This window comes from Protopterus annectens, chromosome 13.part0, assembly GCF_019279795.1.
Source record: "Protopterus annectens isolate FY-2018-M chromosome 13.part0, PAN1.0, whole genome shotgun sequence".
Lineage (NCBI taxonomy): Eukaryota > Metazoa > Chordata > Ceratodontiformes > Protopteridae > Protopterus > Protopterus annectens.
In genome coordinates, this window is record NC_056747.1 from 129,794,617 (window position 1) to 129,818,634 (window position 24,018).

The window sequence follows — 24,018 nt, forward strand, 5'->3', positions numbered from 1 at the left end:
TTTTGATATGATACATTTCTATCAGTTATGCTTAATAAGTTGTGATTCGATATGTTGCTCTGTTGACAAAGGAACATACACTCAGGTAGATAAATATACAGAGCTACTTCAGTAGATCAAAATACCATAACAATAAAATTCATAAAGACAAGATGAAAACGTCACAGATTCACATCTACAAATGCTAACAAAGCCAGAAGTTTGAAAAAATGAATCAAGTAATGCGCATGTCCAGAAGTCACTGGAGGATTTGTATGGACATTGCGTGAAACACAGAAACAAATCTATATATTCATACACATAACTTAAACAAAAAATACAACTCTTCCAACATTCTTGCGGGGGGGTAAGCACCCCTGCACCCCCCACGCCCCTTGCAAATTATATATACCAACTCCAAGATCATAATGCAGTGGGAAAAGGGTTAATTTCCCGATCCTTACTGTACCATGATCAGTATTCCCAATCAGTAAACTTGAAAACATTTTCTCTTACATATTATGATACACTGAAGAAGATGTCTTCCTGAGTTTAGCATGAAGTCCATTCAAATTCTCTGATTACGTCCGGGTATGCTTATTAGTTGATTTGTTGTTTCAAACTTTCGGCTTTGTTAAAATCTGTAGATGTGTATTTGCAATGTTTTTGTCTCATCTTTATGAGTTTCAGTGTTATAGTACTTTGATCTATTGAAGTAGATCCATATATATATATATATATATATATATATATATATATATATATATGTATAAGGATCTACTTCAGAAGCTCAAAGTTTCAAAACTTTGAACTTCAAATGGCTGAGACCATAAGATCAAAGGTTTGAAACTTTGAAAACCTAATTAAAAAAACAATATATATATATATATATATATATATATATATATATATATATTTCTTTTTACAGGGGGGCAAGCCACCCTGCACCTCCCACACCCCCTGCTATAAGAGCCCCGAAGTTTTGAAACCTGTAACTTCTGAAGGGGATCCATATGTATATATATATATATATATATATATATATATATATATATGGGTCTACTTTCCTCTATTAAAATTACACTTACCCAAATTTGTACGAAAGATGAACTTTATGAAGACTCAGACCACAGATAGGTATTCACAGGGTAAGTAACCACTTGGCCACCAGGACAAAACAACTAACCAGAACAAATTCAAGCCCACCCAAGTATATACCAACTCTGAGATCGCACCACACTAGAGAAAAGGGCAAAGTTCACATTGTGGTCAAGTGGTTACTTACCCTGTGAATACCTGTCAGTGATCCGAGGCTCATAAAGTTCATCTTTCATACAATTTGGAAGGAAATCCACCATGAATTACTGTGCTTTGTTAATTACCTCAATAACAATGAGTTTGGGTTATGTTTTACCATTAAGGCCAAACTTTTTTACTATAGAATTTCATCATGCATGAGAATGGAAAATTTAGTTTCCATGTGAAAACTGTGTATTTATTTAAGTGGTTTTCACTGGAAACATTTATCTTTGAGATACTGATATCGGTCCATGTTTTATTGGTTCCTCTGGTGTCTAAGAATGGTGTTATGGTGAATTTGAAGCAACTTATTTATTCATTGTTAGCTTACAAAGATAATAAAAACTGTTTTATCCAAAATGGAATGAATTCAGTCAAAGGTACTTGCCGTCATGGGGATTAGTGTAGATGCTACACCTTGTGGAATGCAAGAACCTTTTAAATATTTGACAGCCATTATGATGAACATATTAGTATCATCTTGGACAACTGGTTATCTTAAGGCATATGATAAAGCATGTAGGATATCCAGAAACTTCCACATTGGAGAAAACAGTAATTACATCTAGATTAATACTATATATGATTTGTTTATATTTGGATGTTTTTTCTCTTCTAATTTATATTTGAGTTATATAAATTGTAGCACATGTGTAAACCACTTCCTCGGTTTCAATCTGTGTCCTTATGAAAAACATAGTTTTCTTTTGCCTCATGGTTCAGGTCATGGCTGAAAAGGGTCCAGGTACCAATTATCTGGTGAACAAACAAATAAATAAATGAAATGTACTGCACCCACTTAAAAATGTCTGAATTGGCATTGCAAATCTTTCATCACTTTTTTTAATTAAAAATTGTGTTCTTTTACAACAACTATAAATCAGTTTATCATCAATCTCAGTAATAAGCTCTTCAAATTTCCTGTTTCATTAATTGCTCATCATGCCCCTTAATTTTATTTCTGACAACCCTTTCAGACCTTCATATCAGATATGTTCTCTAAAAGAATCAGCTTTTTTGCCTCAGTATTAATAAACTGGTCCTTGATTTCACTAATTAGTTATGTTCCTTTTTACACCATGTATCTGATTTACTCACACCAGGTATCTCATTTACCAGATAGTCATGCCAGCCCTGAATAAATACTTCTCTGTAATAACCAGAAGTCAGATGTTGCACAAAGTCTGTGTCCTCAAGATGCTGTTGTCGTTGTTGTGTGTTTTGGCTTTTCCTGGTTAGGGGTCGCCACAGCAGAACTCCGGTCCGCTAATGACTGGCAGTAGATTTTTACGTGCTGAGTTGCCAGCTCTGACGCACAACCTTATTCATGCATGTCTCCACACAGAAGACGCTTTAGCTGAGAATCAAACAGAACAACGTCTTACTGTGAGGCGACAACGCTACCGCAGCACCACCACTGTACACCTTTAAAATGATGTGCTGCCATGCCATTCCTTTAGCGTTTACAAGAGTTTCTTAGGCAGATAATAACGTTCAGGCACATCAAGATCGTATCTAACTTGTCTAGCATGCAAAATATCACAATGTTTAAATCTGTTTCCTGTCGAAAAAAATTGTATTTGTTTCATATGAAATGTGGTGCAAAATATCTTTAAAATATCCGCATAGTTCTCCAGATTACTAAACAGATCATAAAATACAGCTAAATAAATTCCTCCCTGACTTTCCTATAGCAACATTTATATTTAGCTTGGATGTGAACATTAATATAGAGTAACATGGGCTAGCCTACTGTAAAGTTATTTTATACATCTTAAGATGGCGACACCTGTGTGACAGCGGCCTCTTCGGCTCCCATTATTTGTTTTTGTTGTTTGTTTCTGTTTCCATAGTTCCCCATAGTTGGATCGTTTTTCTTGGTTGCTAGTGGTTGAGATTGGAGAGGAGGTGGTCATGGTGTCGATCGATTGGTGAATTGGTTGGATAGTGAGGTTGTTGGATTCACTCAGGTGGTGTGGAGTGGTTGGAGTGGCAGAATGGTTGGCCTGGTTGTGGCTATTCGAGCCTGTGTGAGAGACAAGCCTGGAGGAGTGAATGGTGGAGATCAAGCGCTGGATGTTGTTGGAGGATGCTGTGCCAGATCCGAGTGGTTTGTGGAAGTGGAACTGGACCGTTGCTGGTGAAGACTAGGTTGGTATAGGAGAGGATGGTGGATGGTGACTGTGATTGTGGAGACTGTGGTCATTGGATTGGATGAGTCTAGATGGTGGAGACCTGACTTTCAGCTTGGTTGCGTGCTGATCTGGACTTTGTTCTGTTGGATCGGTGGAATTGGATTGGTCTTGTTGGTGTGGAGATGGAGATTCGATTGTTTTGGACTTTGTGTTATGTGTGTATGTGTATGTTGTTTATGTGTTTTATGTGCTTGTTTTTTTTGTTGTCAATAGTCTGTGCTGTGTATAAATGAGCTAGAAGAAACATAATTTCATTCAGCTGTTTAATAAAGTTTTGCTTTGCTTTGCTTTGCTTTATAACACTACAGCTCTGTCTTCTCATCTATCCACTACCTAATGTATTTCCCCATGATTATGCTATATAATATAATATATAATATAATAGGTTTTTTTTTTTTTTTTTACGATGTCCCAGGCTGGATCCTACACGAGCTCAAAGACGAACTAACCCCTCATCTAAATACACTGTTCAAGCCCAGCCTCTCCACAGGCTACGTACCCATAGAGTGGAGCACAGCAATGGTTATTCCACTCCACAAAGGTGGAGCTACAACAGACCCTTGGAACTATCACCCTATAAGCCTGACTAGCTTGGTCTGCAAGGCTATGAAGTGCATCATCATGGAACTCATTAACAGGGACTTTGGGAACCTTCAAACACTGGACCTTACCCAGTTTGGCTTTGTTAAGAGCAGATCATGCCTCCTAAACCTGGTGGACTACTTTGAGGCAGTTACCAAGGCTATAGATGAGGGAAAGGTGGTACACACAGCCTACCTAGACCTCGCAAAGGCCTTCAACACCATTCCCCATTCTGGTATTATAGACAAGCTCACCAGCCTGAACATAAACCCCTATGTCACAAGATGGGTTGCCAACTGGCTCACGGACAGAACCCACATGGTGAAAGTTGTGGGAGCTAGGTCCGACTCTAAATCAGTTACAAGTTGAGTTGCCCAGGGCTCAGTCCTAGGACCCCTCCTGTTCAGCATACACTTCTCAGAGGTACAGGCAAGCACAGGAGGACTATGGCTGACCAAGTTCGCAGACGACTGCAAACTAGGGGCTATAATTGACTCTCCGGCTGACACAGACATCCTCCAAAAGGGTCTCACTGAGACGGATACCTGGTGTAAAAATCATGGCCTCAAGCTAAATGCCAAAAAATGCATAGTCATCCCCTTTGGAGAAAACAAAGTACCCACAAACTACCACATAGGTGGTAGTCTCCTAAATATGGAAGACGTAATAAGGGATCTGGGGACCCAAGTAGACAGTAATCTCACCTTTGCTAATCATACTGCCAAAGTGGTTAGAAAATCCTTCTACGTGGCCCACCTAATCACAAAAGGGTTCGCATCCAGATCAAAAGAAGTCATTGTGCCCCTCTACTCATCACTCATCAGACCCATCATAGAGTACAACGCCCCATTTGGGATGTACCTTACAAGACACCTGCAACAGCTGGAAAGACCACAGAAGTACCTCACCAAGAGGATCACTGGCCTCAAACAGATGCCCTATGCAGCTCGACCGAAGAAATTACAGCTGTACTCGGTTGCATACCGCCTACTCAAAGGTGATCTCTGCCTGACATACAAGGCTATGTCCAACCCTGCAAGCCACATGCTCTAGGGATCTAGGGATCTAAACCTCACCACAACAATAAATAGGATGTGCTGGAGGAATAGATTCCTGTCCCAGAGACTTCCCATGCTTTGGAAAAAGATCCCAGTCTACATTAGGCAGAGCTCCTCGCTAACACTCTTCAAAAGAAATCTTGACGAGCGGATGGGAAACAGAAAGTTTACCTCGAGGATCACTTCAGTGTCTCTGCTGGACAGAGGCACAGGGAACTAATCTAAGGGGGCAGCGAAAGCCAACACATTCTGGCTAGGCTTATAAATGCATTCGGGCAGAGAGCCTAGTACCTACCTATAAACCTATGAACCTATAGACATGCGGTAGCAGGGGATTTTAAAAAGCGGTTATTTAATTATTCATGTTGAAGCCTTTTTTACTCAGTTTAGGCTGTTTACTAGTTTTCACTGCTGACCTTTAATTTGTTGAACTGCTTACTTTTATCTGAAAATAACTGCAAAACTGCTACTTTGAGTCAAATACCTAGTCCCTACATTATTTTATCATCACTGTTTTATCATATTATTCAGCACCAAACCAATAACTAAACCACAACATTCATAGCACTCTTCAAACAAGTTGCTGACTTGCATGGATTCACATCATACCACATCCATGACATACTAGTAACTAACAAGACGTGGTTAAAAGCCGCTCTCAAAGATGCTGACATTCTTCTTTCAGAATATAGCATACATTGAAGCGACCGCATCTGCAGAAAGGCAGGTAGGTAGCGTTCACATAGCCTAAACCTCTCATTTGTATCAGCACAATCAGCCTCAGTTAACAATGTGGAAATTCTTATTTCCCTTCTTAAACTTAACTCATATGAGAGCCTGTGTCCCACTGCAATATACACACACACACGCACACACACACACACACACACACACACACACACACACACACACACACACACACAAACCAGGAAATATATACTCCAAAGGCTACAGTACTCAAAGAACAGCACTGTACAACACAAACATATATCACAAAGTTTAAGTTCTATTTATCTTTTATTAATGTTTTCGATATTGTATGTAATTGATAATGAGAAAGAAATCTTTACCAAATTAACAGTTCAAGTAAATCTTGGTTGATATTTCGTTACTAGCACTCTTTTACATATGAGTTTCGTGACTGGCTTTAAAAGATTCCCAGTTACCTATTATGGGCTCTGTGATTGGCCTGAAGATGCACTCAACCACCTATCTCCAGAGTACATGATTTTGGTCAGCTTATTGTTTTTTTTATTTTGCATGAGGGTTTTGTGATTGGCCTAAATATATATGCAGCCACCTATCACCAGAGTACATGCGCCTGGTTGGCTTAATCAAAGAGACTGTGGGATAAGTGTCTGTTTTGTTCACAGATCTATGTTTATATTGTGATAATATTTATCTAGTTTTTTGATTCAATAGGATGTTTTGTTTTCTTACTGAGATTGTATTTTCTATCTTTATTTATATTTTTGAGTAATGATCGTTCTATTTCTATTATGAGTTAGTGTGGATTTCTAGTCTTTATTTTTCATACTGTTTTCTGTTGAGTTAGATTTGAATTAATGGTCTAAGATCTTTTACATTTATTTTATGTATATCATCTTGATTTGGTTTTTGAATAAAGCCATATACTATGATATATGGCAGGTTAGTCTTTATGCTTTGGATGCGGCATTAAGGGGCGTCTTGCTTGCAGCATCATGTGACCTGCTACTTAGGTTAAATGCAGATCTGGTTAGGGGCATCTGTTTGTTATATTTTCTGAATGAATCCTACTTATCTGGTCAAATTAGTCAATGAACAGTATGTTTTTATTGGTAGGACTGGTCATTGTTCCTTTTGTGATCGGTCATGATTTATTTAAAAGTGTTTTACTCATTGTAACGTATAGAATCCGAAGAAGGGTGGAAGACACCTGAAAGAGCTCATTCTTTTTCTATTTTTATAAACATTGTACATGTTTTAGTTATATTTCTATGGAATAAATTCATTTTATGCTTGGAGCCGTGGTGGATCGCATTGGTCATCTTTGTGATATAGATATATACCTCCAGGAAATAACTTCCTCATCATCGAGAACATATTATCATCAAATATCACATGAAAACCTAATGTTAGGAAACTTTAATATACACTGGTTCAAAATTATAACTGACACCCCTACTGTATGCATCAGCCTCTATGACTTTAACTAACTCATAGAGACTCCATCCGGATGCAGCAATCCCACTAACAGAGCATCACTGTTTGACTGGACACTATTATCACACCCTTGTAGTATCTCCATCACAAGTACCTCACCTGATACTCTAAGTGACCATCTACCCACTTTTGTCAATGGAATCAGTAGCTACTCTCCTTTTTTGATGGACGGATACACAAACATAAGTTAAAAACCACTTTAAGCAAACATGTTTTTATGCTTTTTTGCAGGGGGCAAGCCCCACATCCCCCCATATGGAGGGAGATACCCACCCCTACCTCCCATTTGCCAGAAGTGGTCTTCATTAATAAAGCTGTTGTAGTGCCTTCCATCGAAGTATAATCTTTGATGAATCCTCATATTCCTGAGACTTTTACTTCTACTCTAAAATCTTAGAATTATATATTTCTAAAAGCAGTACTTTTAGATGATGTGACACTTGAATTTAACGTAATTTCCTTTTGTCGTACTAAATGGACATTGAATTTAATGTAATTTCCTTTTGTCATACTAAATGGACATTGAATTTAACGTAATTTCCTTTTGTCGTACTAAATGGACATTGAATTTAACGTAATTTCCTTTTGTCGTACTAAATGGACATACCTGTGAAAGAAATGAAAAAAGTTAAACTGAACTCTGCTCTCAGGCTATCATGCAAAACTCAACTAATTAGACCATGAGACAAAGGCTGGAAATCATGACAACCCTCCCCCCCCAAATCAGGAAAATTTACAATATTGCAGGCACCTCAGAAATACAATCATGCATAGCATAAAATTGGACAAAAAGTCATTACTGTAGCATGCAAGAAACTCACCAAATCAGTCCAAAACTCTTTTGGGCATCCATCAAGAACTTTCTAAACCGAGGTCACAATTCACAACCAAACCCATTACCCCCATCAAAAACATATTACAGATTTAACAATCACTTTATACAACACATCACTTCAATACTAAAAAACATTATGTGCAGTTCAAAACCTTTGCTAGAATCCAACTTTCACTCAGCCTATGTTTCTCTAAAACCTATATTTATGCTATCAGTAACAAACAAAAAAACACCTCTTCAAAGTAAAAGCATAGGCAGTTTTCTACCACAATATCTGAAAACAGCTGCAGATGGCCTTGCCTGCTCCATAGCTATCCTAATAAGTAGATACATTAATTAATGTATTGTCCCCACTGTATGGAAAAATAGACTTATACAGTACCATTTCACAAAGACTCATCCAACAACTTATGCTATTTTCAGGCCAATAACTATACTACCTCACATATTAACAATCCTTGAATAAAACGACATAAACAGTCAATTACTTAACTATCTCAGCATAACTAACATTCTTTCATTACAACGTGCTTTCCAGCCTATTGATACCACCACCACAGCCTTACTGTATTTAACCGGTACCACCACTAAAAACATAAAACTCTGCAATCTCTTTTCCTCATTATTGTTTGACCCGTCAAAAGTATTCAACATAATCTCCCATCGTCTGTTACTATGGAAGCTGTCTTCTCTAGACCTCTCTCTTACCTGGTTTAAAAGCTACTCATCAGACAGATACCAAGCTGTCAACTGGCAAGGTGAATATTCCTCCTTTTGAACTGTCACAGTTGCTATACCACAGGGATCCATACTGGGACTACTCACTATAGAGAGCCACACTGGGGCCACTCACCACAGGGATCCACACTGGGACCACTCACCACAGGGATCCACACTTGGACCACTCACCACAGGGATCCACTCTGGGACCACTCACTATAGGGATCCACAATGGGGCCACTCACCACAGGGATCCACACTAGGGCCACTCCTGTTTAATGTGTTCATAAATGAGTTACACTCAGCAGCCAAACACACTATTCTGGTTCATTATGCTGAATATTCTACATTTATATGCTCCATCCCTACTCTCCACAGATCACAAGAGCTGAACCAAGAATTGTTCACATCCATTGAAATCTAGCTAAAGAGTGCACATTTACTACTGAACTCCCAAAATTAAGCTCCTTTCACTACTAAATCATATTCTTAAAGAAAAAAACAGTTTACCATCACCTCATTCAACAACACTAAGATAGAAATTGTGCCACTCACTAAACGTCTTGCAGTCACAAGAGATAGTAATACAAAATGTGATCTCCATATGCAAATAACATTCAAAAATACACATCCAAAGCTTGACCTGTAGTATACAGCTAAACCTTTCCTCACAGATAAAGTCATAGAAACAGATGCAAAAATATTCTCCATGCAGCTATATGCCTCTCAAATCATCACAAACCTGCCACTAGTCAAGAGAACAAAACTCGAAAAATGTTATAACAAAATCTCAAAATCTGCAGCAAATTTCTCTTAATGTATCCATTGCTTCCAAGGTCTCATACTACTAAACTAAAATGAACTACTACACATCCTTCATCAATCCTAGATTCTGGTAGTCCACAATGTAATATACAACCCAAATGCCTACCCTTAAATCTATGATACACCACAACCTGTTGAAGTATGACATAGCTGGAAAAAAATCATGGAATGTTATGTCTGAACTGTTTTAAGATTGATAGGATCACAACTTTTTTTCTTACAAAAGGGTGAATGAGGTGTTTTCATGATGTAATGTGTCAGTTGTGCCTGACTGAAGCATTTATTGAAAGCAGGTTACTAGAAAGAAATGGCTACGTGGACACCAAATTCAATCTCTTCAAGATTTCTAGTGACAACGGAAGCACTCTAGACTGGATGAATCAGGGCTAACCTGCTATTGCCGCTGAAACTTCACTTGCACTGACATGGACTGCAGCTTCTTCGTTGTTTCCTTACTGCAAGCACAGGACTGGACATGTTTACTGGATTATATGCATTCAGAGTAGCAGGCCTGAGAGCTAAATATGTGCATTAATCCAGGCTGATCAGATGATGTTAGACCAGCAATGACAGTGCTACCTGAATGCTAACTGGCCAGAGTTCTCATGCTTTGAGTTCGTTTAATAAGTGATTGTTCGTTGGAACACGTTTGTCACAATGAGAGGCAATTTGTGGTAAGAGATGTAGTTTAAAGATGATGTGATAACTCACGTTATTTATATTTAACATTATTTGTTTTTTTCTGTGATTTTGAAGACAATAGGCATTATTCATGAACACCTACACTAACTGTACATCATTCTAAGTGAATAGACAACACAAGCATGACTCCCACCTTCTTCCTCCTAATTTTAGTTTTCTCACTGATTTTCTTGCAGCCTTAAATATTTCAGGGGATTCATAAAGGTTACCACAAAGTGCAGACTATGTGTACAATTAGTATAATCTTTCTGAGAGAATAGACAGCACAAACATTTGGTACTGATGTTCTTGAATACAGATCGTGTAGACTTAGTGCATGTGTTCATGAATCTGGCCCAATGTCTCTGATCTTCTGATTAAATTGTGTCAAAAATGTTAAAGATGGGTTGCTTATTAAACAGTTACCATTGCCAGAGAGCACTATTCTACTGAACTTTGTTTCAAGAAATTCTGAAAAAAATAGTTGTCATATACATGAAGGTTGTCAAGATACAGATTTGCTCAAGGCAGACAAGTTTATTCTCATGAAACACACAATAACTATTCTTTTTATTCCATTAGATGTTATAACGTCTGTTTTCATTTGTTGCAACTATTTTATATATTGAGGCATATTCCCATCTAAGTAAAGGAAGATCTATGAAAATAAAATGCATTTTGTCTACAAAGTCATCCCTCATTAGCTCTGTTGTCATTACTCTGTAGGAATCGCCTGGTATGAGATCAGCAAGGAGTATTGACACCTCAAAAACAACATGCTTATTACATCTGCAGACCAGCTATTTATACTACAAACATTTTGGGAGTAAAGAAGCAGCAACTGCACAGGTAAAGGAAGACTGATGTTGTTAGAATTATTATTTTTTTTTTCAAATTTTCTTTGATTAGTAAAATTCATAAAATTGTTCCTGAAGAAATTTTGTAAAGAATATTGTTTTAAATTAATAATGATACATGCATCTTTAATTCCAAGTCATGCAACTGTTGGACTGGTACTCAGTGATTACAGATCTATATCTGGAGCCCAGCTGTCAGCACTGAATACCAGCTGACAACAGGTAGTAGATATCTATAACCTGTGTTATCGCCAGTCTGAACTATGACACCATTCTCTTAGAACCTCAGTTTGTAAACATCATTTAGACGCTTGTTCGCTGCTCTAGAGATCTCATTTTGTCAAAATATTGTCATTGTAGTAGATGGTAACAAAAAGAATGCCTGTTTCTTTTCAGTAGGAAATATAGAAAGTAAGAACACAAGAGCTTAATATATACAGTTCTGAAGAAATGTGGTAAAGTGAGGATATGGCAGAAACATTTCAGCACAGAGTTCAGCTGGGTACACTATTTTAAGTACGTGATGTGCAAGAACAGGAAGGTATAATTTGAAGACACAATATATAAGGCGCTGAAAAGGTTGTCGATAGACTGGCTCTCCTGAAGCTTTAGTGCCATCAAAACAGTGAAAGAAATCAAGACGCTTGGGGCTATGTAAGGTGATTGCTACAGTACGGGTAGAAGAAATATACCATCAACAGTTCAACAACCTTCTATAGGGGTACAATATGTAAGGTGATTGCTACAGTATGGGTAGAAGAAATATACCATCAACAGTTCAACAACCTTCTATAGGGGTACAATATGTAAGGTGATTGCTACAGTATGGGTAGAAGAAACATACCATCAACAGTTCAACAACCTTCTATAGGGGTACAATATGTAAGGTGATTGCTACAGTATGGGTAGAAGAAACATACCATCAACAGTTCAACAACCTTCTATAGGGTACAATATGTAAGGTGATTGCTACAGTATGGGTAGAAGAAACATACCATCAACAGTTCTCACAACCTTCTATAGGGGGAACAATATGTAAGGTGATTGCTACAGTATGGGTAGAAGAAACATACCATCAACAGTTCTCACAACCTTCTATAGGGGTACAATATGTAAGGTGATTGCTACAGTATGGGTAGAAGAAACATACCATCAAGAGTTCTCACAACCTTCTATAGGGGTACAATATGTAAGGTGATTGCTACAGTATGGGTAGAAGAAACATACCATCAACAGTTCTCACAACCTTCTATAGGGGTACAATATGTAAGGTGATTGCTACAGTATGGGTAGAAGAAACATACCATCAACACTTCAACAACCTTCTACAGGGGTACAATATGTAAGGTGATTGCTACAGTATGGGTAGAAGAAACATACCATCAACACTTCAACAACCTTCTATAGGGGTACAATATGTAAGGTGATTGCTACAGTGTGGGTAGAAGAAACATACCATCAACAGTTCAACAACCTTCTATAGGGTTACAATATGTAAGGTGATTGCTACAGTATGGGTAGAAGAAACATACCATCAACAGTTCTCACAACCTTCTACAGGGGTACAATATGTAAGGAGATTGCTACAGTATGGGTAGAAGAAACATACCATCAACAGTTCTCACAACCTTCTATAGGGGTGCAATATGTAAGGTGATTGTTACAGTATGGGTAGAAGAAACATACCATCAACAGTTTTCACAACCTTCTATAGGGGTACAATATGTAAGGTGATTGCTACAGTATGGGTAGAAGAAACATACCATCAACAGTTCAACAACCTTCTATAGGGGTACAATATGTAAGGTGATAGCTACAGTGTGGGTAGAAGAAACATACCATCAACAGTTCAACAACCTTCTATAGGGGTACAATATGTAAGGTGATTGCTACAGTACCGGTAGAAGAAACATACCATCAACAGTTCAACAACCTTCTATAGGGGTACAATATGTAAGGTGATTGCTACAGTATGGGTAGAAGAAACATACCATCAACAGTTCAACAACCTTCTATAGGGGTACAATATGTAAGGTGATTGCTACAGTGTGGGTAGAAGAAACATACCATCAACAGTTCAACAACCTTCTATAGGGGTACAATATGTAAGGTGATTGCTACAGTATGGGTAGAAGAAACATACCATCAACAGTTCAACAACCTTCTATTCGGGTACAATATGTAAGGTGATTGCTACAGTATGGGTAGAAGAAACATACCATCAACAGTTCAACAACCTTCTATAGGGGTACAATATGTAAGGTGATTGCTACAGTGTGGGTAGAAGAAACATACCATCAACAGTTCAACAACCTTCTATAGGGGTACAATATGTAAGGTGATTGCTACAGTATGGGTAGAAGAAACATACCATCAACAGTTCTCACAACCTTCTATAGGGGTACAATATGTAAGGTGATTGCTACAGTACGGGTAGAAGAAACATACCATCAACAGTTCTCACAACCTTCTATAGGGGTACAATATGTAAGGTGATTGCTACAGTGTGGGTAGAAGAAACATACCATCAACAGTTCAACAACCTTCTATAGGGGTACAGTATGTAAGGTGATTGCTACAGTGTGGGTAGAAGAAACATACCATCAACAGTTCTCACAACCTTCTATAAGGGTACAATATGTAAGGTGATTGCTACAGTGTGGGTAGAAGAAACATACCATCAACAGTTCAACAACCTTCTATAGGGGTACAATATGTAAGGTGATTGCTACAGTATGGGTAGAAGAAACATACCATCAACAGTTCAACAACCTTCTATAGGGGTACAATATGTAAGTTGATTTCTACAGTGTGGGTAGAAGAAACATACCATCAACAGTTCAACAACCTTCTATAGGGGTACAATATGTAAGGTGATTGCTACAGTATGGGTAGAAGAAACATACCATCAACAGTTCAACAACCTTCTATAGGGATACAATATGTAAGGTGATTGCTACAGTATGGGTAGAAGAAACATAGCATCAACAGTTCAACAACATACCTCTCAACCTGGAATCATCAAAAATCTGGACAAGGTTCATAAAAAATAGGTACAAATCTGTACGCTAATTAACATAAAATTTGCATACATAATTGTGCAACCCCGCCCACTCCAATGGAATTGTAGGATACCCACTTTCAAAAGCAAACTGAAGACCAGACAAACAAAATATGGCACCAGAGTCAACCTGCAGTCATTCCAATGTCCCATTACTTGGCTATTTCACCCCATTTACCATAAACACTAATGTGCATACTGCTTTACTTCTACAATGATTATTTGGATTTTATATTTATATTTTGTAGCACAATGCACAAACCTAATACACATCTGCTAAACAAAGCAATACTGTCTCACAATGAAAATAGACTTAGCATTAAAACTTCCCTGCCCTTGAAACTCCAATTTATTGAAACAGAATAGAAACCCACACCACATCCAAAGAAAATGCATCTGGCCAGTGCTGGATAAAGATTACATTTGGGCTGTTTTCAAATCATAGACCCCTTGCACACAAAACAAGAAACATACACGTTTTCTTTGATACACCTTCCTGACTTTATTAAATTATATTCCTTGTATAATACAGCACACTTGTTAAAACTTAGAGTGCATTTTAAACTTATTGTTTGAAATTTTTTCTAGCAGGCAATGAAACAAAAATGCATGAACCAGTAATGTCAAAACTGCCCAATTTATAACATTTCCATCATAAAAGTCTACTTCCACATCTATATTAAATGACATTATTGGTCTCCAACTCCCTAGGTTTTTCTTATCCTAATTTTTACATAATCACTTTATCAGTCCTACCCATGTTTCCTAATTAACTATGCTCTTAAAAACAATTAAGAACTCCCAAAAAGTATTCACTCTTCCTCTCCCTGCCTAAAAAGGGCTAATATATTCCTTTTAACCTATGATTAAATATTTTTTGTATAAACCTTGTTTTATTCCCCTTCTAGAATTTATATGTCTCATTATGCTTCTTATATTCCATGTGTCCCTTATATAATGCTTCCTTATAGCTACTATACATTTCCTCATATACTACTTCTGACTTAAATACCATTTTTCTACTACTATAGACTCCTCTCTTTATTTTATGTAACAACCACCACTCAAAATCTTATAAAATCATCTCATATCTTTGTTGATCAAACAATTGTTTATTTGCCATTTCATTGCATTCAGCCTACTGCAATCACCCATTAATGTCTTAACTCCTCAGCATGGACTTGCTTGCTTGATTACAGACACACACACTTGAATTCACTTGCAAACTAACTTGGAAAGAAACAGACTTGCAAAGCACTTGAATGATTGCACACACAGCGAGACTTGAATTAACTTGAAAAAGCACCAGTGGGACTTGATTTAACTTGCAAAAGCACCAGCGGGACATGAATTGAATTAACGTAAAAAAGCTCCAACATTGCAGCAACGGACTTGCAAATCATTTTGATGATTTTAACATAGAAACAGATTAACTTGCAAAGCAAAGCACTCTACTTCACTTGAATGATTGCATTGTAGCAGTTCATGGCTCCAGCCGACCATTTGGCGATCACTGCAACAACATAATTATAATCGCATCTTCTCAATTTAGATACAAAAAAAAAAAATCAAATACCACATGTGCATGATGACAGTAATAAAAAGGCAGCAACAACAAAACTATACAATCGAGAAATAAATTATTTGAAAAATACCCTACCTCCACCAAAAGCAAAATACTTAAACACGTTGTCTCTTTTTTTTTTCAATTGCATTGCAAAATCTTCACAACATGTCCATCACACACACACACACCTTTGGTAAATCCAAACCTGGGTCCAAATGAAACGGAAGGCTCGTCTGTTCATGCATCAAAATCCTGCCCTGTAATCCAAAATGATGTTAATTCCCTGCTGTGCTGTTAAAACGAACGACTGGCCAATATTTCCATCCCTGCTGTTAAAACCAATGGCCAAGAAAATGAGTGCTGCTGCTAATTCTCTGCTGTGCTGTTAAAACAAATGGCGGATCAATATTTCCAACATGAGCGCTGTTAAAACAAACGGCCAAGATTTCCCGCTCGCACTTGCTGCCAAACCAGAACTGGAAATGACAATTTGAGCTCCTTGAGCTCAATTCCGACTAGCTGGTAGCCCTGACGGAGCTGACGTCATCACGCACGTGATGACATCAGCTTCCACAGCGCAGTATTTACAAAATTAAAAAAATAAATGAAAAAAAATCGGAAATGAAGGGGTGCCACTCGGGAATCGTGGCACCCCTTCATTTGGACCCCCAAACTCGGTAAAAACCGAGTAATTCGGTATGGTTGAGAGGTCTGTTCAACAACCTTCTATAGGGGTACAATATGTAAGGTGATTGCTACAGTGTGGGTAGAAGAAACATACCATCAACAGTTCTCACAACCTTCTATAGGGGTACAATATGTAAGGTGATTGCTACAGTATGGGTAGAAGAAACATACCATCAACAGTTCAACAACCTTCTATAGGGGTACAATATGTAAGGTGATTGCTACAGTAAAGGTAGAAGAAACATACCATCAACAGTTCAACAACCTTCTATAGGGGTACACTATGTAAGGTGATTGCTACAGTATGGGTAGAAGAAACATACCATCAACAGTTCAACAACCTTCTATAGGGGTACAATATGTAAGGTGATTGCTGCAGTATGGGTAGAAGAAACATACCATCAACAGTTCAACAACCTTCTATAGGGGTACAATATGTAAGGTGATTGCTACAGTATGGGTAGAAGAAACATACCATCAACAGTTCTCACAACCTGCTATAGGGGAACAGTATGTAAGGTGATTGCTACAGTATGGGTAGAAGAAACATACCATCAACAGTTCAACAACCTTCTATAGGGGTACAATATGTAAGGTGATTGCTACAGTGTGGTTAGAAGAAACATACCATCAACAGTTCAACAACCTTCTATAGGGGTACAATATGTAAGGTGATTGCTACAGTATGGGTAGAAGAAACATACCATCAACAGTTGAACAACCTTCTATAGGGGTACAATATGTAAGGTGATTGCTACAGTATGGGTAGAAGAAACATACCATCAACAGTTCTCACAACCTTCTATAGGGGTACAATATGTAAGGTGATTGCTACAGTATGGGTAGAAGAAACATACCATCAACAGTTCAACAACCTTCTATAGGGGTACAATATGTAAGGTGATTGCTACAGTGTGGGTAGAAGAAACATACCATCAACAGTTCAACAGCCTTCTATAGGGGTACAATATGTAAGGTGATTGCTACAGTATGGGTAGAAGAAACATACCATTAACAGTTCAACAGCCTTCTATAGGGGTACAATATGTAAGGTGATTGCTACAGTATGGGTAGAAGAAACATACCATCAACAGTTCAACAACCTTCTATAGGGGTACAATATGTAAGGTGATTGCTACAGTATGGGTAGAAGAAACATACCATCAACAGTTCTCACAACCTTCTATAGGGGTACAATATGTAAGGTGATTGCTACAGTATGGGTTAAAGAAACATACCATCAACAGTTCTCACAACCTTCTATAGGGGTACAATATGTAAGGTGATTGCTACAGTGTGGGTAGAAGAAACATACCATCAACAGTTCACACAACCTTCTATAGGGGTACAATAGAAAGCATCCTGACAAACAATTGGAGGCTAAGCTCTCTCCACCCAAGACTGTAACAGGCAGCCATGAGGAGAAGGTTAACACTTGCACCACACCTACGGCCTCACACAGAAATACTAAACCAGCACTGGCAAAAAATACACATAAATACACAAAATTATACTTGCAGCCTCTAAATAAAAACCTGCAAAAGCATCAGAGACCTCCAAAGCAGACACCCAAAAAACCTGCACCTCCCATCACAAACCAGACAATACATAAAACACAAAATCAGTGTGAGGCATAATCACAGCCCTTAAGGCAAAATAACATACCTAACACACTAGTAATAGGCGACTCTATAGTCAGGCACACTGACATCCCACTCACTAGGCTAGACAATGAGAAGGTTACTGTTAGCTGCCTGTTGGGAGCCAGAATCTGCCACATAACACAAGCACTCAGGTCACTCCAGAACAAGTACAAATATGACTCTGTCATTGTTCATGTTGGTGTGAATGACTGAGATGTACCTCCCTGGACTACATGAAAAGAGACATGGAAGATCTCTCTGATCATGTAGCCCAGACGAGTATGACCCTGACCCTGACCCTGAGTAGCATCCTACCCTCACCAAGAATAATAACGCAGTATAAAGAAAAAATTATCAAGTTCAACAATTGTCTAAGCTTCTGGTGTCATTCAAAGGGGATTTAGTGTCTGTCAGCCTGGGGCGACATGCTCGATAAGCCTCGTTGCTTTGAAAGAGACAGCTTGCACCTGTCCACCCCTAGGCTTTCTAATACTGGCCAAGGCTCTTGCTGCCCCCATAGTGTCTTTTATAAGCAAGGCTCAAAATCAAGCCCACCTCCGTAAACAGCACAAATAAAAAAATGGTGGTTATGCTACTCAATGCCAGGAGTTTAAATCTCAAAATGCACATGCTCAAAGCACTAATCAGTATGGAGAACATTGACATCTGTGCAGTAACTGAAACCTGGTTCAAGGCTCTACAGAGGAACCCAGCACTACCGGGCTACAACTCATACCACAGATTTCGGCCACAGAACATGGACCAATACACAGAAGGAGGAGGTGTATCCATATTCATCAAGGATGCCTACACCTCCAGGTTAGTGGCGCAGCATGGTACCCCTGAGATCATCCATGTGCAACTAATATCGGGCAAATCTGCAATGCAAATTGTGGCCTGCTACAGATCACCCTCCATGACCCAGGACCATCATTCTGCCTTTCTGGAGACACTGGAAAACATGAAGGTCCTACCGAACACCCTGATATTGGGAGATTTCAATTACCCTACAGTTAACTGGGAAAACTACTCAAGTACAAACTCCCAGGTCCAGCGCTTCCTGGAATTTATCAACTCAAATGCCCTGGATCATCTGGTAAACTCCCCTACCAGAGGTGAAACAAATTGGACCTGGTCATCACTAACATGTGCGACAGGTGTTCCGCACCGGAGGTCAACCTGTCACTGGTTAGATCAGACCATAAACTAATCACTATGGATGTCCACACCACACCACCACCCCCAACCAAGGAAACCACAGTGAAAAACTTTTCTATAGCAAACTTTACCTTACTTAAGACAGAGGTGGTAACTTTCACAGTCCCCATGCTAAAGGATAACAATGTCCAAGATGCAGGAACCTTTACAAATGCACTCTTTGAGCACCTACAAGAATGCATGGATCATGCCATCCCTAGCAAAACCAAGACTCACTCCCTTAAGAGAAGGAAACCAGTCTGATGGACCCCTGCCATAAACTGGCTATACAATAGGAGGAGGAAACTAGTTCAGAAAAAAGGCAAATCCCAAGAAGGAAAGACATCCCTGATCAGTATCAGTAAAAAACTAAGGTCCCTCATATCATCCAAGGCTAAATTCAAAAGAAAAATAGCCAAGGATTCGAAAGACAACAACAAAGCCTTCTTTAGCTATGTCAAGAATCTAAGTGGCAACTCGCAGATAGGCTCTGAGCTAGTGCAAAATAGCACAAAATATACTGAACCTACTGATATTGCCAACATCCTGGCAGATAGATTCAGAGTAAACTTCACCCCCCTCTCAACCCCAAAAGGGCCCACAACAATACCAGAAAAGTGTAGTGTCCCAGAAATCACAGATGCACAGGTGAAAACAGCCCTTTCAAAAGCCAAAAGCACAGCGTCAATGGGGCCAGATGGTGTCCCAGGCTGCATCTTGCATGAACTACAGAACGAACTAACCCCCCACCTAAACACACTGTTCAACCTCAGCCTCTCCACAGGCTACATGCCCATAGAATGGCGCACAGCAACTGTTATTCTGCTCCACAAAGGAGGGGCCACAACTGACCCTGGTAACTATCACCCAATAAGCCTGACTAGCCTCATTTCCAAGGCTATGGAGCGCATCATCATGGAACTCATTAACAAAGACATTGGGAACCTCCAAACACTTGACCCGACCCAGTTCAGCTTTGTTAAGGGCAGATCATGCCTACTAAACCTGGTTGACTTCTTTGAGACAGTCACCAAGGCCATAGATGAGGGGAAGGAGGTTCACACAGCCTACCTTGACCTTGCCAAGGCTTTTGACACCATTCCCCACTCGGGAAATATAGAAAAACTCACCAGCCTGAACATAAACCCCTATGTCACAAGATGGGTTGCCAACTGGCTTACAGATAGAACTCACACGGTAAGAATAGCAGCTCCAGGTCCGACTATAAACCATTCACAAGTGGTGTCCCACAAGGCTCAGTCCTGGGACCCCTACTGTTCGGCATATACTTCTCAGAAACACAGGCAAACACAAGAGGACTATGGCTAACCAAGTTCGCCAATGACTGCAAACTGGGAGACATAATTGACTCTCCGGCTGACACACACATTCTCCAAAAGGGCCTTACTGAGATGGACACCTGGTGTCAAAGTCATGGTCTCAAGCTAAATGCCAAAAAATGCATAGTCATCCCATTTGGGAAAAACAAAACACCCATGAATTACCACATAGATAGATAGTAATCTCTCCTTTGACAATCATATTGCCAAAGTACTTAGGAAATCCTTCTATGTAGCCCACCTAATTACTAAAGGGTTTGCATCTAGAAATAAAGAGATTAAAGTGCCCCTCTACTCGTCACTCATCAGACCCATCATAGAGTACAATGTCCCATTTGGGATGTACCTCACAAGACACTTCCAACAGCTGGAAAGACCACAAAAGTACCTCACCAAGAAGATCACTGGCCTCAAACATATGTCCTATGCAGCCCAACTGGAAAAACTCTGGCTGTACTCAGTGCATATCGCTTACTCAGAGGTGATCTCTGCCTGACTTACAAAGCCATGTCCAACTCAGAATTGATGGACATGCTCCACCTAAAGAAATCCAAGTCACTGCAAGCCACTCGCTCTAGTGAGCTAAACCTCACCACAACAATAAATAGAACATGCTGGAGGGATAGATTCATGTCACAGATACTCCCCATGCTTTGGAACAAAATTCCTAACTACATTAGGCAGAGCCCCTCACTAACACTGTTCAAGAGAAATCCTGACGAGTGGATGGGTAACATAAAATACACCCCTGGGATCACTTCATTGGGTCTTCTTGACAGAGGCTCAGTTAATTAATCAATGGGGCGGCGAAAGCTGACACACTCTGGTTAGGCTTATAAATACCCTCGGACAGATAGCCTAGTACCTACCTATGAACCTAAACAACCTCACAGTGTGGTACGGAATCTGATCTATCACTGACCACAAAACTCTCCAGATAGTGGTGAAGGCAACCGAGATGATCATTAAGACCACTATACCAACCATCCATGACCTGCACATGTCCAGATGTCTAGGCAGGGGCAAAGAAATAATTAAGGACTGCCCTCACCCTGCTCACAGACTGTTCGCGTACCTATCATCTGGCAAGAGCATCCATATCATAAGATGTAGAACTATGAGATTCAGAAACAGATTTTTCCCACAGGCCATCAGACGATTGAACCTTGGCAACAATCATGCTCCATGCCAACTATCTGGGTCATCAGATCAATGTGGAAGACTATCTCAGATTGTGCAATAACTTAACTGCCTGTCTCAATCCAATTCTAGTGCAGTACTCAGTAAGTTGAGCCAATTCACTGGTCATCAGGAGTAGTAGTAAGGCCAGAGAAATGTCTCATTATAGTCCAATATCTAATGCTAGTCTGTAACTCAGTCATAGTGCAATACTCATGAATGTCTCATTCTGGGCAATACTCAGTGTTAAGTCCTTAATGAAGTGTCTCAGTATTGTGCAATACTCAAGCAATCAAAGAGATCACTGTATAATAAATGTTAAAGTGAGTTTATTTGCAATATTAGGAATTTCTATCTAGAACACTATGGTATATAATAAGTAGTTATAGATGTATTAATGTTTTTTTGTATTAAGTCTATGTGATATCTGCACATTTGAGTACAGAGATATGGAATTTCATTCAGTTTTTGTACTTTTGTGATTCTGAATGACAACAAAGTTTACTCTGACATTTGACTTTTGAATTGACAAGCACAGCCCTCCAGTTTCACGTCACTAATTGCTCTCAGGACACCATTATTGCCTTCCCTCTCTGCCAAGCCACATTTAGTTTTGCACAAACTAATGTGAATCATGGAAGTGGTAACACAGCTGAACCCCTGAACCGACATCTGAACCCCTGAATCCAGCTGTCTGTTGATCATTAGTCCCATCCCAGCCGTGTGTGTGTGTGTGTGTGTGTGTGTGTGTGTGTGTGTGTGTGTGTGTGTGTGTGTGTGTGTTGTGTTGTGTTGTGTATTTTCATTTAAAATCTGTACTTTTTGTTTTATTTTCTTCTTTTAAAGGAAACTGGCTGCACCCCCCTAACTATTTATACCAAATCCAGGGTCGCACGACATTGGGGAGGGGGACAATTCCCAGTTTTATGCCTTGAATACTGGTGTTCGATCAAATGAACTTTTGATCAAATGGGTTTCGATCGAATGGTCTTTCGATCAAATGAAGTAGACCCATATATATATATATATATATATATGTATGTGTATGTATATATATATATATATATATATATATATATATATATATATATATATATTTTTTTTTTTTTTTTTTTTAGTAAGTTAAATGTGTTGCTCAGTGGGATTATTTTATTAAATATATGTGGCTAGAGGCTTAAAGAAGAAAAAAGCTAGCTTTACCCTAGCTTCCAATGCAAACTTCAGCTTCAGCTGAGATGTTTTCTTGCTATATATTTCATTTTTATTAAGCTAAGATTATTTCCTTTATAATTATTTATTAAACAGCTGCTTACAATTGTTAGTGTGCACTTCATTATCTTAGATCTTGCACATTTAATTTCAAAAGTGAGTCAAAGCTGTGGATTGCAGACATTACTCCTGACATATAATCCGTGTCCATTATTTGAAAATATTTTAAGACATATCATTGTTGAACTATTATTTTTTTTCTTTTTTCTGCTAAAGTCAGCATGTATTAATAAGTAGTTTTCAGTTTAGTTTCTTGATTTAAAGCTTCTTATAGCTCTTGATTTGCAGTTCACATTATGGTTCCTTAGAGAATACTTCCTTTTACAATTTAAATTATAAATGTGCTGATTTATTCACTGATTCATACTTAGTGTTTAACATTGTGATTTATAAAATTATTTTATAAGTTAGTATAATATGTATGGCATAGTAATAGATACACATAATATTGATATACATAGTGCAAGAAGTGAGCTCAGTATGTTTTAAAAAATGCAAAAAAAAGATTGTTATGTACTTGTTTGATGAAAGAAAAGAACATAACTGCTGTTATGATCTAGTCTTGAGGTACTACACATATGACAGGTGCCATACAGTGGTGTTGGAAGTACTTGACAGCTTTGAAGGCAGTAATACATTTCAGGGTATAGCTTAAACCAAGGTGCATTTCATTGCTGACCACTGTCTACATAGCTGTCCTAAGAGATCTTACAGCTTTCAAATCTGCAAAAGATGTTATGTTCTTACACTTCTTTTCTTTGTAACTGCAGTACATCAGGGCAGCAAAGGATCCTTGTACCACAAAGAATTATGATAAGGTCTTTATGATTATGAACAGT

The 24,018-nt window shown here is 38.7% G+C and overlaps 1 protein-coding gene across 1 annotated transcript in view; it reads left to right on the forward strand.

Moving 5' to 3' along the window:
• Nucleotides 1–24,018, forward strand: part of LOC122817653 (disintegrin and metalloproteinase domain-containing protein 10-like) — a 1,242,151-nt gene that overhangs the window by 514,185 nt on the left and 703,948 nt on the right. The window contains exon 6 of the mRNA XM_044090715.1: nucleotides 11,106–11,228. Coding sequence (XP_043946650.1) covers nucleotides 11,106–11,228 — 123 coding nt within the window. The remainder of the gene's footprint in view (nucleotides 1–11,105; nucleotides 11,229–24,018) is intronic.